This window comes from Mastigoproctus giganteus, chromosome 4, assembly GCF_048544385.1.
Source record: "Mastigoproctus giganteus isolate SK-2022 chromosome 4, ASM4854438v1, whole genome shotgun sequence".
Taxonomy (NCBI): domain Eukaryota; kingdom Metazoa; phylum Arthropoda; class Arachnida; order Uropygi; family Thelyphonidae; genus Mastigoproctus; species Mastigoproctus giganteus.
In genome coordinates this window covers 33,790,591-33,809,998 of record NC_143578.1, presented here as the reverse complement: position 1 = coordinate 33,809,998, position 19,408 = coordinate 33,790,591, and the positions used below count along the sequence as shown (strand labels likewise).

Sequence of the window (19,408 nt, the reverse complement as noted above, 5' to 3'; positions counted from 1 at the left end):
TCTAATTCTGAAGGACATGCAACACGGTTTTATTAAGGGAAACTCTTGTTTAACTAACCTAGTAAGCTATTTTGATACAGTTACTCATGAGCTAGATGTAGGAAACAATTTCTACATAGTTCATTTGGATTTTAGCAAAGAATTTGACTCAGTGCCTCACGAGAAGTTGCTGTATAAGCTGGAACATGTTGAGATTGCTGGAAAGATTCTAAGGTAGATTGCAGGGTTGTTGCAGGCCAGAAGGCAGAGGGTTGTGATCAATGGATATTCTTCAGATTGGTGTAACATCAGAAGTGGAGTCCCCCAAGAATTAGTTCTTGGGCCACTGTTGTTTGATTTTCATAAATGACATCAACAACAGGATAAAGGATGTAATGTCAAAATTTGCAGACAACATAAAGATTGGGAGAGTAATTAATAATCAGTGCCAAACAGTGCTCCTTCAGGATGATTTGAACAGGGTTCAAGAATGGTCAGAAAAGTGTGGTAACTATGTTTAAATGCAGCACAATACAAGGTCTTACATTTGGGGAATAACAGCCCCAAAATAAATTATACATTTGGTGGGGTTGAATTAAAAACAATAGAGGAAGAAAGGGATCTGGGATTCATGATATGGGCAGATATGAAGTTTTCTGAGCAGTGTAAATATGTGGCCAGGAAAGTTAATTATTAATGATTTATCTAACATTATTCTGTAGAGATAGGGAGGTCATAATCCCACTGAATAAGGCAAGTGTAAGACTGCATTTGGAATACTGTGACCAAGTATGCCTACCTCATCTGAAAAGAGATGCTGTGCTTCTTGAAAGGGTCCAAAGATGGCAACTTGCATGGTGAGTTCGGCAAAAAAATGACTAGAGGGAGCTCACATCTGGTGAGTATGGGCTTGGCAAACCCAGGGTCCTCAGCTGGATATTTTCATTCTTCTCTTTCTTGGTGATTCCCCTCTACTTCTGACACTCTCTCTCTCAGGAATTTTTTTTTTTTTTTTGGCTGGTGTAGCATTAGCCTCAGGCTTCCTTGCACCATAGGGCTAATAATAATAATAAAAGGGCAACCATACAAGGAAAGACTCCAGTTATGTGGGATACAGAGCTTGGCAACCTGGCACCTTAGAGAAGACATGACTCAGGTTTATAAGGCTCTGAGAGGGGTTAGTAAAATGAATGAAAGTGGAACTTTCACTGTTATAAAGAATTCCAGAACTAAGGGCATTAAATTTAGATTACAGAGGAAGAGGGTTATTCTAGATTATAGGTAAATTTTCTTTTAGCCAGGAAGTCGTTGATTATTGGAACAGGTTGCTTCCACAGGTAGTTAAGGCTGACACTTTGAAGAAATTTGAGGGTCAACTGGATAGTTACTTATATGAGGAGGAAAGTGCATAAATTGTATTTTCTTATCTACTTTTTTTTTTTTCTTATTTTTTGACTGGTTCAGCAAAAGACTGTGGCTTGCTTGCATATATGGCTAATACTAATACCAAACTCTGGCATGACCACACAAGATCAGAGGAGTTTACATGTTGTAAATTACAATTATTAATTTTTTTACAAGAATATTAATTACAGGTAATCCTTGAATAACATGGTAGTTAGATTCGTATAAAATGTTGTGTAGTGTGAAACCATGTCCATGTTATATGAGACTAAGAACCAGTACAAAAAGGTGGGGGGGGGGGTTACATTCCAAAAGCTAACAAAAATACACCATTTTTTATAACTATCAGAAACGTAATTTTTATTCTGTAGAGATAGGGAGGATAATGTACGTTCATTTAATTTTCTTTCTCTTCACTGCTGCTAAGCACAATCAAACAAGAATGTTTTCTCTGTTGCAGAATATTTTCACCTTTTGAATTTTCTTCTACAGCATCTAGATTTCATGTATCGTCTGCTCCCTTTAAAAAATCAGTAATCTGAGTTTGTTTGCTTTTGCTTGCTAGATCTTTATAAATTGCATGATATGGAGCTAAGCATTTTTGAAGCTCCCGTTTGAACTTTGTGTTCCTTTCAGTTGAAGGATCTGCACTCAAAATATAAGATTCTTGCTCTGCTAAGTTTATGCTTTCCCTTATGCTTTTTTAGTGTAAAATTTGGAACTTCAGAATTTTCATCCGCACTATCGTCCTCTGAATTGATTTGATTCACCTCCGATGCCATTTCCACCAAATCCACTTTGCCAGCTTCTTTTTCTACCAGTAATTCTTAAACATCTTCAGTAGTCATATCATCAAAACCTACCCCTCCTACTGACTTAGCAAGTTCTACTATTGCACTGATCCTGTTTTCTGTTTGTTTGACCATATTTCCTGAATGGACTCTGGCCATACATTTTTTCCACACGCATTTAATGTTGACGGTTTTACTTCTTTGAGTGATAAAGTTATGATTCCAATACAGTCCACAATTGAAAAATTACTTCAAACATAATAGCAGGGTTTTTCCCTGCACAAAACTTCAAAAATACAGTATTATGCAAGGTATGCCGCCATTCCCTAACCATGTTATATAAGTATTGTGTTGTGTGAGGATTGCTGAAATTTATCAGTTGTGTTAGAGCAAAACCATGTTGTAGAAGTGCCATGTTATAGTCATGTGGGCTGTCATCATTACTTCTCCTATGTTCAGTTATGCTCATTGCATGTATCAAAAAACAATTTTATTATTACATGGTAATAATAAAATACTTTAGTTTAAGTCTCATACTTTAGTTTAAGAGCACTCAATGAATTGACACAGTTTCTGATGGGATGCCAACATGCTCTCTGGAGAGACTGAAAAAACTGTTGAAAAAGTTGTAAAGGTGACAACTTTTACTTTCAGAAAGTTCATAGTACTTTTATTCATAGTACAATACTAAGGCTACTTGTGGCAATAACATAATATGATGGATAATATGTCACTATTTGTTTTTGTCCTCGCCTTTTCCCATTATTATATGGGGTCAGCGTTTTTTTGTTTTGGCATGCAATTTGTACGGCCGGATGCCCTTCCTGACGCCAACCCTCACCATTTATCCGGGCTGGGAATATGCGGTGGTCATTCCCTGACCTGCTGCATCCTCCGTATTTGGTGGGTACAGGCTCGAACCCCGGTCTAATAAAGAAGCGTGTGCTATGCATTACTGCTCCTGCCCACCTGGCTACGGAGGCGCCTTGATAATATGACACTATTAAAAAACCTAATTTACCATTTTCCATATCAAGCTTTGGTTTCTTATTGTGTCTATTTACAATAAATAGATTTATTTCCTATTGTACTATATTGTTTTTGTGTCTAGTTCTTATCACAGCTTATAAAGTGTTCTTCTTTCTTTGAGTGTTGTAAGTAAAATACTCTTATGGGCACTGTTCATCTGAAGTTGCACCCATAATCCCACTTTCTTTCAAACTTGAAATTAAAAGTGTTTCTTTTTTCTTAACGTCTGTTGTACCAGTATGCCATAGTTTCAACATTTTGTGTTTGACATTGAATTTAAAAAATGTTAATGTGTTCATAAGAGTTATTCATTAATATTAGCATATATGTGAGGTGGAACAGTATAAAATGGAATATTTCCTTATAATCACATTTTATTGAAGTAAATAATAACTTTTGTTTTCTAGATGAGGACCAAAGAATAAATATAAATGACTTTGCTCTATTAATTGAAAGATTGGATACAAGCTAATATGACATTGAATATTTTACATTTCTCTTTCTCCATGAAGTTTGGAAGGTTTATAAGTAACTTTACTAAACATTCTCAGATCATCATCATTTGGGGGAGATTGGACAGGGGGAGGGAATTAAGCTATTTCCTTGGGCTGCTTCTGCTATCCTAAGATATGTGGAAAAGCAAATCTTATAATTAAAATTTTTAATTATTTTTTTTCACCTTCTCTCTCTCTCTCTCACTAAAACCAATCACTAAATCTCATAATAAAATGTTTTAATTCCTGTTCTTCTGATAAACTTATTTGCTAATTCAACTTCTAAGGCACACTCACTGTAACCCCTGACCACTGGCCAAATAGCTTTTCCAGTCCTGATTTGAGTCCAGAGACAGAAGGAGAAAATAGCAATCAAAAATATGGTGGTCCAGGCCAGATTAGCCCCCGACGACATACATCTGATGATGCAGGTAAGTTTAAATACAATTTTCTGTCATTTGGTTTTAATAAATTTTAGGACAATACAAATTTTAATTTATCTAGACATGCAGTGTAATGATTTTAGCTTATACTTTTTTTATGCCCAACTACATTTTTTGATCCATTCATAATTGTTTCAAATATTGTAATTCATATTTTTTTAGAAATCAGCCTTTTTTTGGTTATGAACTTTACATATTTTATTAAAATGAAGCAGTGAACAGGGAATGTTTAAAAGCATTATTTATTTATTTATTTTTTGATAATTACAACTTAGCTTTACAATTACAAATGTTTCATCTGTCAAAATGACTTGTTCTAACAAGTGTTTTAAGTTAAAAATGTGAAAATTGTTCTTTTACAAGATAAAATGTTTACTTTAAAATGCACTTAATCCACTGGCAGCCTTGTGAAATCATATAGTAGCATCTGGTATTGCATGCTGAATTACTTCCTGACAACAGTGTTATGCAAAAATAGTGCTGGACAAGGTAATCATAAAATATCTATATAGTATCTATGGAGATACAATCCAAACTTCATAATAGTTTGGATAAATGCTATTGGTATTTCCTTCGGTATCTTAATTTCTGAGTATCACTATTAAGCACAGTATTATGCTATATACAGATTAGCATTACAATGGCCAAAGGTTGGAAGCAAGTGAACTTATTCTGCATCAGCCAGAGTAAAAAAAAAAAAAAATTACAAAGAATGCAGTTGTACAAAGAGATAGCAAACAAATAAAACTAAGAAACGTGAGTGCTTGGCTGTAGCCTCAAATGATGATTTGCACCCTTGCTTTAAACAAACAAAGTAACACAAGGCTCAGCAAGTGTTTTTAATTTGAACATGCAAATTGCTGCATGACTGCTGAATAGCATACAAATGTGAAAAAACAGTGGTATATTTGGACATTGGTATTTATTTTGCGATTTTTTTTAGCATGAACTATTTATTACATCTAATATTTTATTTTATGAGTAAATGTTTTTGCTTAAGGCATTATACAAGTTAGCATGACACAAGGTAGCATAATAAGAGATGCCACTGTATAAGATATTGCCACTTTAACTTTTGTTTAGACTCTATAAAAATTGAAATATTTTGAATTTTTATCATAGAAAACTGTGGTAAAAAACCTTGAAAGGCATTTTGTTGTGAACAAAGTGGGTTCAAGTGAAAGAAGATGAAAAAAAAAAAAAAAAAAAAGTAAAATAAAATATGGGAGTCAAATCGACTCTCATGCGATTGTCAACAGTTTAATAGATAACAGTCTCCAACTTTAATGTCTCATAATGATACTAAACATCTACAACAGAGTTTTGATTTTATGATTACTAATTTTATATTTCCTGCTATTTTACATGTGTTTTTATCAGTTCCAATGAAAATCCCCTAAGAACAATGTCAAATTTTCCTTGAAGTTGCATATCTGATTCCTTTCTCTATCCTCAATTTTGCATTAAGTTGTAAATTTTTCTTTACAGAAATAAGAATGGTGATAAACAACACATCATTTGCAACTTCTGGTTGATCCACTCCTAATTCATTCAAGTGATGATTAAGGTTGATTTTGTAGTGCTTTGTTTTCTTATTGTGGTCATGCTGCCTAGTTTCACAAGGTTTAAAGTGTATTGCCCTTTTTAATTATCACAAAGCAGTTTTCACCATATTTACTTCATATTACATAAAGTTTTAGAGGACATACAGCAAAGTTTGGGTTCAAATTTCTGAAATGACAGAAAGAATTCTTTAAAGGTCTTTTCACTTGTGGTTGTGGTCCACCAGTCTCGGATAGAAGTGAGGCTTCCCTGCAATGTGTTGCAGGTTTTTCAAACCACAGAACTGGCCTGTGGGCATTGCTTTATTTGGTTGTTAATAAATAACACAGTAGAGTTTATATTTTCTTTCGGGAGCAAAATAAAAGATCTTAATTTTAAATTTATTATTTAAAAACAGAGGAATTTATTTAACAATTCTATTTAATAGCAGATTTCAAAATAGTTATATTTATAATTATATATAAGTGAACAAAGAAAGTGAAAATAGCTGACAAATAACAATAATCAGTTACATTAATAATTTCCTTATAATTAATATTTATTAATAACATACAAATATTATAATAATAATAGAATATTTATTTTATGTGACATTTGTTGAAGCTTGAAATAACTAAAGTTCTTTAAAATCAAGAATAACAGTAAGCATCCTAAAATAAATAAAAAAAATTGTGCATTCAGATTATTATAATTATCTCTCTGTCTCTCTCTTTTCAAGGGCTAAGTAATCTTGGGGAAATAAAGCTGGGCCTTGTAATGACCAAAGGTCAGTTGGTGGTTGAGGTAGTTAGTGCAAAAAAACTTGGATTGAATTCAATGGGCCAGCCACCAGGTAAGTTAGATATTTATATATATTAAATAAATTTCCAAAATTAATGAATAAATTAAGTTTACATCAAGTCTCAGCCTTAACTAATCATCCAACATAACAGAATCTAATTGACCAAAATCAGATTGCCAGATAGTCTACTGGAATGCACTTACTGATTTGGATCAGCTGGTGTGTGTGTGTGTGTGTGTGGTATATCTAAAAATTCAATAATTTCATACAGCATGTCCCCAGATTTCACCTCCTTATATTGGTACATTATGAATAGTTAAGCTAATAGGAAAAAACTTATCTGCAAAAAAGAACTAAACCTCTCAAAAACTTCCTAATATATGTAGTGTCAGTTGTAATTTCAGCGATATCCATTTCCATCTACAATCTCAATTACTGGTTTGATCTCCTTGCCTTAAAATCTCTTTATGAAATTTATTTGTTGCCTCTCTTGCTTTCCCTATTAGACAAATCATTGAGAACCTTTTGACTTTCTTTCTTGAAATGCTACTTTCTCCAATTTAACTTTCTTAACAAGGAAGTGAGTTCCCTTAATGATTTTAACCTGGAATCATGTATCCCTGATCATAATAATAGCAGTTGCCCAACTTTTTATTTAAAATTTTCAGAATTCTGAATTTTTTAAAATTCTGTTTAAAGCATACCAATGCTTGATCTTTTACTAATGGATTGCAATAATTACACAATGTACTTTTTTATTTTTTAATTAAAAATTAGAAAATTTAAAAGTGCTGTGCATTTTCTAAATATTATTTTCAATAAATAAAACTTTTATTAATACTACCAAAAATAAAAAGGAAAACATTACGAACATAAAATTATTAGTCACTTCCACTTTATGTTTTCTCAAATAAATAGATAAATAATATAATATGCCATTTTACATCAATAATAATAACTGAGATAAGAAACCATTTTTTATAATAATTCAACATAAAACAAAGGTGTAGCAGGCAGCAACTGTTAGGCATGCAATGTAGTGTTACTCAGAATTATATCTTTCAATAAATAATTCTTGGTGAACAATATCCATTTCCAAAATTACTGAAGTAAAACTTTGTATTTAGGAAGGTATTGTCATTAACAAGTTTCAGCCATTTTTAAAGTTTTGGCCCGATAACACTAGCCAACATGATTTTTACCTCCAAAAACTTAAATGCTGTTTTTAACCAATTTTTTTGCATAGATTTCGAAAATCACCATGATAGTTTCACATCACGTCATAGTTATTAAATATAGAGGGAATTACGTTTTACCAAAAATGCCAATTTTGCATAGTGTAGCCAGCAATGTATTGTAATGTATAACATACTGATTTATTTTAAGATATATAAGCTAATTCTCTTAATTTTAGCAATCGCCTTGGTTTTCTTGTGATAAACATAATCAGACTTCTACCTATGGTTTAATTTTCAGAATTTGAAGAGAGCACACTTAGTGCTTTGGCGAGGATTTTTGTAGGCTTGCCAAGGTTTACCAAGTATTAACTGATTGTGACAAGTTCTCAGGGTTGTAAATCTATCCTCCAAGCATAAACAGCCCCTCGAGGGTAGGAGGGTGCAGCCCTCAACCCTTGCAGTAGCAGTAAAATAATTTCTGGCTCTACCTGCCAATTCACAAATATTTTTCCTTTCAGTGTTTTCACACAAGTAGAACTAGTAAGTTGCCATATCTGTGTACTGTGTAGTGATAAAAATTGAATTTGTGTTGTTTTTATATTGTAGTGTCCAAAACTGAATTTACATTTTCAGAAATTCATTTAGTGCTACAATGAATAAGCAGACACATAAGAAGTGTATCAATCATCCAGACAATTTTTGTTATGTTTGGACAGTTTATCCCAAAGACTCAAAGGAAAAATATCTATGATGTTACAAAACTTTCGTATTCATTTTATTTCGGATGTAAAATTGGTGATCAAGACAAACCTTGGGCACCTCACAAGTGTTGTATTACCTGTACGACAAACCTTAGGAAGTGGTTACATGGCAAACTCAAAGCATTACCTTTTGCAGTCTCTATGGTTTGGTGAGAACCATCTTTGGCGATCATTTAAGACAGTAGTACATGGTTTTTTGGGTAATAGGAAAGAATGAAACTATGAAATGTTGGTGTCTAATTTACTCGAGTGCTACAAAAATGTGGGCTGTTGAATATTGTTGAAAATTAATTTTCTTCATTCCCATCTCGAATTTTCCCCCGACAATCTGGAAGATGTGAGTGTTGAACAAGGGGAGCAGTTTCATCAAGATATTTCCACGGAAAAGCGGTACCAAGGTCTCTGGAATCCTGTAATGATGGGGAATACTGCTGGTTCCTTGTGAGGGAGAGTCAGCAGGAATACAAGAGAAAATCCCTTAGTAGCAAACATTTTTCAGGACAATTACAGGTATGCTGATTATATATTATTGAAATATAACTATTCCGCTATAATTTTTGATAATTTTTCCGAAGTTAAATGTGTTATTGAGAACGTATAATATTTTTTTACACTTGTATTACAAACTTGAATTATGTGTATATCACTTTATTTTAACATTAAACATTGGTACATCTTTTGATGCAGGCATGATAGATTTTTTATGGTGATTTTTGGAATCAGGGCATTTATTTCCTCCAGACTCGCATATTTTCATTGCAGAGATATGATAAAAAATATTTTTTGTTGGCTAGTGTAATTAATGTGAAATTTATAATTTTGAGGGTCATCTGTCAGGTTCTGCATGAGCTCTGCTAGGTTAATGGCTAATTTTTCAATTGGAAGAAGAGGAAGAATCTTGTATGGGGCTGTTTTTTCTTTTTTTTTTTGCCCTTTAAATTAAATTAAATCTATAACCACTCATCAGATCATCCGATTTTCTTCTGAACATGCAGTTTCTTTCAATCTCCAAATCCACTTCAGAAACAATTTTTGCTAAAACTTCCAATTTTATTTCAATATTTAATGCTTTCTGTTTTTTTTAAACACTATCTTTTTTTTTTTTTTGTGCTTGTTATTTACAGTACGGGTAGTAAAAACATGTATATATAAATTTTTGCACACTCGTTATATAACAAAATCAAAATAAGCAACACATGCTAATAGTATACCATGGTAGCGTGGTTTATGTGTCAGTAATTTTGAATTTTCATGTGCATACTGACAAACAAGGTGTCATAAATATGCATGTAACTTCAAATGCACATTGTAAGATGGATGGAACATTATAGCATAATGAGCTGTATATGACATGGTTACTTATGCTAGACTACACATATATTTGCTACCCTATGAGTACTGTGCTTTACAGCATAAAATGGTAAAGAGAATACAGAAATAAATCCACATGTTCATGATTGCATGCAAATGCTTTTGATGAGAACTAGGGGGGGGAGGAATCATGATCAGGTCCAAGATCCTGCACCTGTACTTTGTGTCAGTAGTAAACTTATGAATTCCAGTGCCTCAAAGGTCACTGCGATTTGGAGTGCTTGAACAGGTACCTGTAGATAGGAAACTGTCCCTGAGCGTTGGAAAAAATCTAGGGGCAACCTTCAGTGAAGGTACAGACATGCCAGTTGCACAGGTCCTAAAAATTTTGCATAGGACTGAAACTTGTAATGAGATCAGAGTGATGGGAGTGAGCTGTATGTTGATAATTCTAGTGATTTGAATTACATCATCCCAGTTATCCTATGTTGTGGGGGGAGTTATATGTGCCCATCTGAGAAGACAGTTCAGTGTAAAGAAGGACTTCAATATGCTTCCTTACTAGTGGGTACTTCATTGATATTTCAGCAGCACTGAGAACAGTCAGATCTGTTAAACGAATAATAGATCCAACTCTCTTTGTAGTCTTCATATCCTATACACAGAAAAGCTGCACCAGTCTGCTTTGCTCCCTGGTGCAGGTGGCTAATCTTATTTAGTAACAGTTCTACATTCGTAGAGATAAAATTGATGCTAGGTCATTGTGTTTATTAACATTCTGTCATTAGATCATTGTGTTTATAACCCCAGGGGCTCACATCTGGTGAGTATGGGCTTGGCACATTCAGGGTCCCTGAGCTGGATATCATCATTCTCTTTCTTGGTGATTCCCTTCTACTTCTAATTCACTCACTCTTTCTGGGTAATTCAGAAATTTTTTTTGGCTGGTGCAGCAAAAGCCTCACACTTCCTTGCACCATATGGCTAATAATAATAATTAGCATTAGTAGAGGCATATGATGCAAGAAACCAAGCTTATGCATCAGCCAAAAAAAAAAAAAAAAAATCACTCCCATTTAAACCCTCTGTTCATTCGAAATACCTGTCCAGCTGAGCCTTAAATTTATTTCGGCTATCAACTTCCACGACAAGGGATGGAAGTCCGTTCCACCAACCAACTACCCGCTGGCTAAAGGCAAATTTCCGCACATCTATCTTACATCTGTCTTTCTTCAATTTGAATTTATGCCCTCTCAGGTGATTATTCTGAGCAAGAGGAAGAATCCCATCAGCATTGAGCATGCTCAAACCATTCAAGGCTTTATATACCTCTATTAGATCACCTCGCCGGTGCCTAGTCTCCAGACACTGTAATTTGCAAAACTTAAGACTTTCTTCGTAAGAGCAGCCCTTTGTTCCATTCACTAATCTTGTGCCCTTCTCTGTACTCGTTCCAGCAGCTCTACATCCTTCTTGAAATGAGGCCTCCCGACCTGTATACAGTACTCAATACTCAAGGTGTGGCCTGACCATTGCCTTATACAAGGGAATAATCACCCCTTATCCCTGCTAGAAAAATTCCTGTATATCATTGACAAGACACCATGAGCTACTCTTGCAGCCCGTCTGCACTGCTCAGAAAACTTATCTGCCTGCACAATTACTCCCAGGTCCTTTTCATTCTCTCCCACTGTCAGTGTAGTACCACAGAGTTGATACGTTGCTCTGGGGTTACTGTTTCCCATATGTAGTACTTTACATTTGTCAATGTTAAACTTCATTTGCCACCTCTCAACCTTTCCAGATCCTGTTGCAGCAGCATAGCGTCAGTAGTGTCCTTAACAACCCTGCCAACCTTTGTATCGTCTGCAAACTTGGACATTAAGCTTGATATACCATCATCAATATCATTTATAAATACAGAAAACAACAATGGACCCAACACTGAACCCTGAGGGACTCCACTAATTACATTAGTCCACGATGAGCAGTGTCCATTGATTACCACTCTCTGTCTTCTCCCCCTCAACCATCCCTTTATCCATAGCAGCAATTTGCCTCCAATGCCACGCTGCTCCAATTTGTGCAGCAGTCTTCCATGTGCAACAGTATCAAAAGCCTTTCAAAGATCCAAATATATAATATCAAAGTTATTCCCTGCATCCAGTTCTTTTGTGACTGCATCATAGTATCCAATCAAGTTGGTCAGGCAAGACTTTCCCTTAACAAAACCATGCTGTGTCCGAGCTATAGCTGAAGTCTTGTCTAGATGGTCCTGCAGTGCTTCTTTAACCAGTGCCTCCATTAATTTTCCTGGAACAGAAGTTAAACTTACAGGTCGTCTATAATTACTTGTGTCAGCCTATGATCCTCCTTTGTGAATTGGGGTCACATTTTCACATCTCCAGTCTATGGGTACCTCTCCTGAGTCCAAAGAAGCTCTCATAATTATGGCTAAGGGTTTGCTTACTTCCTTTGCTGCCTCCTTCAATATAACTGGATAGATCCCATCCACCCCGGGTGGCTTTTTTATGGTTATCCTCAACAATTTCTCCTCCACTTTCCTCTCAGTTATTACAAAATCATCTAGCTTACTGCCAGAGTTTACTTCACCTCTGGCATTCCCCTTCCAGAATAACACCTCATGTGTGAAATTAGATGCAAAATACTCATTTAGTTTATTAACCACCTGATCAGGATCATCAACAGTTGAACCATCAATATCCAGTGGACCAATCTGATTCATCCCTTTCCTTCTAGAGTTTACATAGGTAAAGAACTCTTTTCTGTTTTTCTTTGCGTCCTTTGCCAAGGATTTCTCATAATCTGCCTTTGCCTGCCTAATCTCCTTTGTGACTTGGTTACAGACCAGCTTATATTTATCATAGGCTTCCATGTCACCCATTAATTTATATGTATCCCATGCATTTTTCTTCTCTGCCATATGTCTCATTAGTTCATCTGATATCCATTTAGGCCTAAACCTTGAACAATATTTCTTAGTTGGTATGTAAAGCCTAGTAGCTTCCAAGATAAATTCTTTGAATGCTTCCCGTTTTGAATTTGCTGTTGGTAACATCATCAGTTGGTCCCACTGTATAGAATTTAAATACTGTCTCAGACCATCATAGTCGCCTTTACGAAAGCAAAAACCCTTCCCTTTACCCCTAATGGTAGTTACCTCTTTGAGTAAATCCCACTTCAGCACACTGTGATCACTGCCACCTAGCGGTTCCTTTATCTGCAGATTCTTAATGCATGAAGAATCACTACTGATAATCAGATCAAGAGTATTACTCCCTCTAATTGCCTCCCGAACATGTTGATGTAGAAAACAGTCATCCAATAAATCCACAAAAGCCTTGCTAGAGTGTGAGTGACCAACATACAAATTCCAGTCAATATCTGGGAAATTAAAATCCCCCATTATAAGACCCTCTGATTTACTGGCCCACTCTATTTCCCTGTATAGTTTCTTATTATATTCATCAGAGTCATTAGGCCTATAGCACACTCCTACAATCAGTTTTGATCTCCCAATGCTTATGTCACACCAAACTGACTCGACACTGCACTGTCAAGCGATGTTGACTGGCTTCACGTCCTTGGATTGTATGTGTTTCTTAACTAATAGCATAACCCCTCCTCCCTTCCTATCCTTTCTGTATACATTGTACTCCCCAAATTCCAGTTCTTCATTCCTTATATCTGTGTGACCCCACGTCTCTGTTATCCCAACAATATCTGCCTTTGATGTTTTGAGCATTACCTCAAATTCAGCAAATTTATATACCAAACTCCTAGCATTCGTGTACATGCAAGTATACATGCACCTGTTCCTATTCTTAGCTACCCTAACACAACCCATGTGTTTACTTGTATCACAATGACTCCTAGCAATCTCTGAAATACCCTGCATCTTGTTTTCCAGGCTGCTGCTCATTCCAATAGAAATTAACACAATGACCTAGAATTGGGAAATAGAATTCCAATGAACTGGAATTGGGGCCAGTGGTGGTTTAAGTGAAAACAGCATCGTATTGATTTCTCTCTATTTAGATGGAGTCCACTGAATTAATTTGTTTATAATTAATATTAAAACAGTTTTTTCTTTCTTTCTCTCTTTGTTGTAGATACCTATGTGAAAATGTACCTTAAGGACACAGACAAAAAGATGCAAAAAAGAAAAACAAAAGTTGTTAAGCATTCATCAGAGCCTCAGTTCCGCCAGACATTGAAATATAATGCTGCTGATGTACTGGGACGCAATCTTTTGGTAAGTTTTGAGTAGGAAATATATATATGTGTGTTAGAGAGAGAGAGAGAGAGAAAAACAGTCATGAAAAACATGTGTGTGTGTGTGTGTGTGTGTGTATATACAGGGTGATTCACTAAAAGTGCAACAAACTTGCAGGAGGTGTAGGGGGCAACAAAGACGAATCGGAATCAAATAGCATTGCAGGATCCAAAATGCCTTTGTCATGCGGTAGAGGACGTTGAACGGGAAGTTGCGTGAACAGCGATCCCGCTGGAAGTCAGCATTTGCGAACCGTTTCTGTTGAAGAAACCAAGTAGCAAAAGTCCTCCGGAGTGGATAATCTGCAGGCTCCAATGATTGGACACATTGCAGATGGTATGAATTCATTTGGTTTGTTGACAGTATCCTCCATACAGTGGATTGGGAAATACCCAATCATTGGCCTATCGCTCGAGTACTCTTACTTCGATTGCCTTCTGCAAGATGTAGGACATTCTCCTCATTGTCTGGCGTCCTCGTTGTTCGCTCTCGATTCATGGTACCTCTCGTGAAACAACCAGTCTCACGTAACCTTCTGTGCACACGTGCGAAAATCGCATGATGAGGAGCATGCCTGTGCGGGAAACGTTCCTGGTACAAGTGCAGAGCGCCTCACCCGTTACACAGTCAGAAGCTCCATACACGAGGTGTATGTCGGCCAGTTCAACATTTGAATACTTGTCCATCCTACTGCCTCGGGAACCGGTTTGCAAATGCTGACTTCCAGCGGGATCGCTGGTCACGCGACCTCCCGTTCAACGTCCTCTACCGCATGACGAAGGCATTTTGGACCCTGCAATGCTATGTGATTCCGATTCGTCTTTGTGTCCCCTACACCTCCTGCAAGTTTGTTGCACTGGTAGTGAATCACCCTGTATATATATATATAGAGAGAGAGAGAGAGACTTTCGGCTACAGTTTCAGTCTTATTACCTTTACTTCCCCCTTCCTGTTGATTTAATTTTTATGTTAATTTTTTGCTCTACAGCTTTGCCATGCTACTGGCATATGTATTAATTTGATTTTTATTTTTATATTAATTATCGGTTAAGTGCTGGGCATCATGTAGAGCATGTGCATTTTGCTGCCTCTAATGATAGCTTTATACTTATTTATTTTCTTATTTCATTTCATTCTAACTTTTAAAGCCATTATTCAAATATATATATACAGGGTGTTTCAAAAGTGATGGTCAATAATTTAAAAGTGAACTGTACAGACTACAATATGCAAAAAAAGCCTATTAAACATGGGTCCCTGAGTGATTCGCTTTCGAGATATTGCACATTTCTAGTTGGGATCCACCACTGACAAGGCAAACCCTACAGAGTTGGGATCTATTGCTGACTTGTTTGTTTAGGTTAGGTTATGCCCATTCTCTCCATTTCCCTATCTCAATGCTCTGAAACATAGCAGGCATACTAGTACTTGTCAAAGGATAGTCAACATGGAAAGAGGTTACAGCAACGAAAAGTATGTGGACATGCACTCATGTATGGTAAAGCCTTTACCATACATGAGTACCATACTTTACCATACTCGAGACTGCATGTTTGTACCAAGAAGCATTTCCCTGCCGAAGGCAGCCCAACAGGTGCACATTCATCAGGATATATCAGCGCTAGAGAACATGGTGCTTCGCACATGAAGTACAAGCAGGTAGGCCCAGAAGCATAACACCTGATGTTGAGGAAAGTGCATTAGAAAGAACATCCTGTAACATGTAACATCTGTAAAATTCTGTGGTGTTGAAACCAAAAATCAAAAATGTATTATGTTATGTTTAATAAAACCACCCTTAACAAAGGATTCACAGCTTTTTGCTAAACTAGTGCTCCCATAGTCAGTGGCGGATCTTAACAGAAAATGTGCATTAGCGGCCCAACGTTCACTGGGACTTTTTTGCTTATTTTAATTTGTACTTTTCACCTTTAAATTATTGACCATCATTTTTGAAACACCCTGTGTACACACACACACCTTTAAAGTTCCTAACACTTAGAGAGAGAGAGAGAGAGAGAGAGAGAGATTCTTACTTGACAATGGTTAGATCTACAGCTATCAAAAATGCTACCTTACTTAGTGTCAGTTTATATTACCATCTATTGCTTATTACCTTGCTTAGAAATTAGCATTAAAGAGCCACAATTTATTAAAATGTTAAGATTATAACATTTTCTAAACCACATACTACTCTATTCTAAGCAACGTAACTATAAATTCCAGAGATGTCGCTAGTGAAGATGGGATAAGCTCTGAATTTATACTCCAGTGAAATCCGAGTAAAAAAATTTAGTCTTCATTCATATATTTTAAACTTACTATTTATTTGAGCAATCTGAGCTGTTAGGCTATCTGAGAGCAGGAGGTGTCTATTTCTGTCCTAAATTTTTACCTAATTTTGCCTTTATTCATCATTAAATGCTAGACATTTACCTGTGAGCACATGAACAAATTTTTTCAAAAATTAAATATATTAGCATTAGTATTAGTAGTGGAAATATTTCTTCCATGAGAATTTATTTAAGCTATTAACTTCCACAACAATGGATGGAAGTTTGTTCCAACAGTCAGCCACCCACTGGCTAAAGGCAAACTTCCACACATCTATTCTGCAACTGCCCTTCCTCAATTTGAATTTATGCCCCCTCATGTATAGTCTGAGCAAGAGGAAAAATCCCACAAACACTGAGCTTGCTTAATCCATTCAAAACCTTAAACACCTCAATCAGATCATCTCGCAGGTGCCTAGTCTCCAGATGCTGCAATTTGCAGAACTGAAACCTTTCTTGATAAGAGCACCCCTTTGTTTCCATTACCAATTTTGTTGCCCTTCTCTGTACCCGTTCCAGCAGCTCTACATTCTTCCTACATTGAGGCCTCTAGAGCTGTATGCAGTACTCAAGATGTGGCCTGACCATTGCCATTATACAATGGGATAGTCACCTCCTCATCTCTGATAACAAAATTCTTGTATATTGTTGACAAAACCCCATGAACTCCCCTGGTAGCCTGTCTACACTGCTCAGAGAGCTTTATATCTGATTGCAGAATTACCCCCAAGTCTTTTTCATTTACCACTATCCTGAGTGTAGTACCACACAGTTGGTACATTACTCTGGGATTACTACTATATGCAATACTTTGCATTTGTCAATGTTAAGCTTCAGTTGCCGTTTCTCAGCCCATCTGCCTAACTTTTCTAGATACTGTTGCAGTAGCATACAATCATTACTGTCATTAACCACCATGCCAACCCTTGTATCATCTTCAAACTTGGACATTAAGCCTGATATGCCTTCATTAATACCATTGATAAATATAGAAAACAACAATGGTCCAAACACCAAACCTGGGGGACTCCACTAATAACATTAATCCACAAAGAGCAGTGTCCATTGATTTAAGATAACTTACTGTAGTTATGTGTATATTGCTGTAGTTTATTAAATTAACAAGATACCATTCTGTATCTTCATAAAGTAAAACTGATCAATAAATCACAAATCAATCACTTTTGAAAATATTGCATAATAACTGTAAGTTATACAATAATTTTAAATTACTTATGATAATGGGGAAACTTCCTGAAGCAGTTGTTTCCTGATGTTAATGTTAATGAATACATATTAATGAATCATCCAGTGATTCATTAACATGCATCTCTTTGCATGGTAGTCACACTGTACTTTAATAGCAAAGAACATTTGGTTTGTTTCAGTTATACAACCATGATTATCTTTACCACAGCTTCCTGAAGTGGGGTATTTCTTGATATCAATCCAACGAACTATGATATTAAAATGTTTGCTAATAATCAAACTTCATGATGTATATCTTTCATTAAACTTACACCTCTTAAAAATGTAATATCAGAAATCAGTTCAGCAATTAACTTCACTGTGTTTGCATTTCTCAATTGCAAGACTGGTATATTATTTCATCTAAGAACAGTTTCCCAAACATTACATCATAAGCCGTAAGTTAACATTAAAATAAATAAAACTCACTTTTAAAGTTATACATATAGTGATTGTCAGTCGTGTATTTATAGTGCTATCCAACTGACCATTTCTGGGATTTAAAGCATTGTTGAATATCCACAGTATTTGTCTTCCAGATCTTCATAGCCATCTCAAAACCATACAAACCAGTGACAACCAAGATAGAGTGTTCTTACCGCACACCTTTCAATTTGAAACAAAATTTATTGTTCACTCTTTGTTCCATCACTTAACACAATGACAATGCTTTGAACAGTACAACAGCTCTAAACACAACTGCATGTAAACAACTTGATATACAAATGACCTTGTAGAGGAAAGCAGTTACATAAGTCAACTGCCATGGCATATTGCATCATGGTCCAACAAGCTTCTATGTGTGAGTGATGAAACTTAATTGTTAGACCACGTATATCAGAGCTTATCATTAAACCATTCATATCCTTGCAAATAAATAACTAAAATACTTCAGGATAATGTTTTTTAGTTCAGTATTCTTTGAGAAAGTATGGAGTTTTGACCTGTTGTTCTTACTTTGTAGCATTTAAATAGGTTGTGAAGGGCATATACAAGTGTTATTACAAGAAGTGTAAATTAAACTTTCTTTTACAGGTAATGATCTGGGAAAGACAAAAAGGTTTTGAACACAATCAAGGTCTTGGAGCTTGTGAAGTTCAGCTGGATCGACTGGATTTATCGAAACTAACAGTTGGTTGGTACCGATTGTATCCACTGTCCCATGTTGATTTAGAGTCGACAGAATCCAATTAATTTTGCAAATTAATAACTAACCACCACACTTCAGGGTAAGGGATTTTTGTGTGATGCGAGAACACTGCACAAGTAGCCTTTCTATACATCGCGACGGCAATCAGGACAAAATAAGCATCTTTATTGCTCACCATTAAAAATAATAGAAAAGGTTTCATCATGTTTTTCACTGTATGGATATCATCCTTACACACATGCCTTACAAGTGTCATGAACTTTCAGATGAGTGGTGCCTACCATTTGGTCCAAACTGATATTTCTTCTTAAGGATCCATAGGCTATTAGAGCAAAACCAGATAATATAGAAGTAGTTAAAAGATCATATCCCACACATATGCAGAAAGAGAGAGAGCTTATTGTTATGTGGGAAAAATATCAAATGGCTTGCATATGCAAGAAGAAATGTAAACAAGATATGATGCTTCAGTCTGAGGAAACAACCACATGCTAGTCAGCAGCTGTATTCAACTAGAACTGTTTTTATTCTCTTAGTTTGGTCTTCTGAGAGGAGGTATGAAATTTTGACCTACAAGCTATATTTGTTTCTTCCTTTGTGGCAAATGTTGATGTTCAGCTTTGTAACATGTTAACTTAAATTTATC

The 19,408-nt window shown here is 35.7% G+C and overlaps 1 protein-coding gene across 1 annotated transcript in view; it reads left to right on the top strand.

Annotated features, from left to right (window-relative positions):
* LOC150086614 (uncharacterized) overlaps nucleotides 1-18,903 on the top strand; it is a 199,280-nt gene extending 180,377 nt beyond the window's left edge. The window contains exons 18-21 of the mRNA XM_090371477.1: nucleotides 3,985-4,128; nucleotides 6,422-6,535; nucleotides 13,868-14,010; nucleotides 18,648-18,903. Coding sequence (XP_090227603.1) covers nucleotides 3,985-4,128; nucleotides 6,422-6,535; nucleotides 13,868-14,010; nucleotides 18,648-18,806 — 560 coding nt within the window. The 3' untranslated portion in view covers nucleotides 18,807-18,903. The remainder of the gene's footprint in view (nucleotides 1-3,984; nucleotides 4,129-6,421; nucleotides 6,536-13,867; nucleotides 14,011-18,647) is intronic.
* The last annotated feature ends 505 nt before the right edge of the window (nucleotides 18,904-19,408 follow it).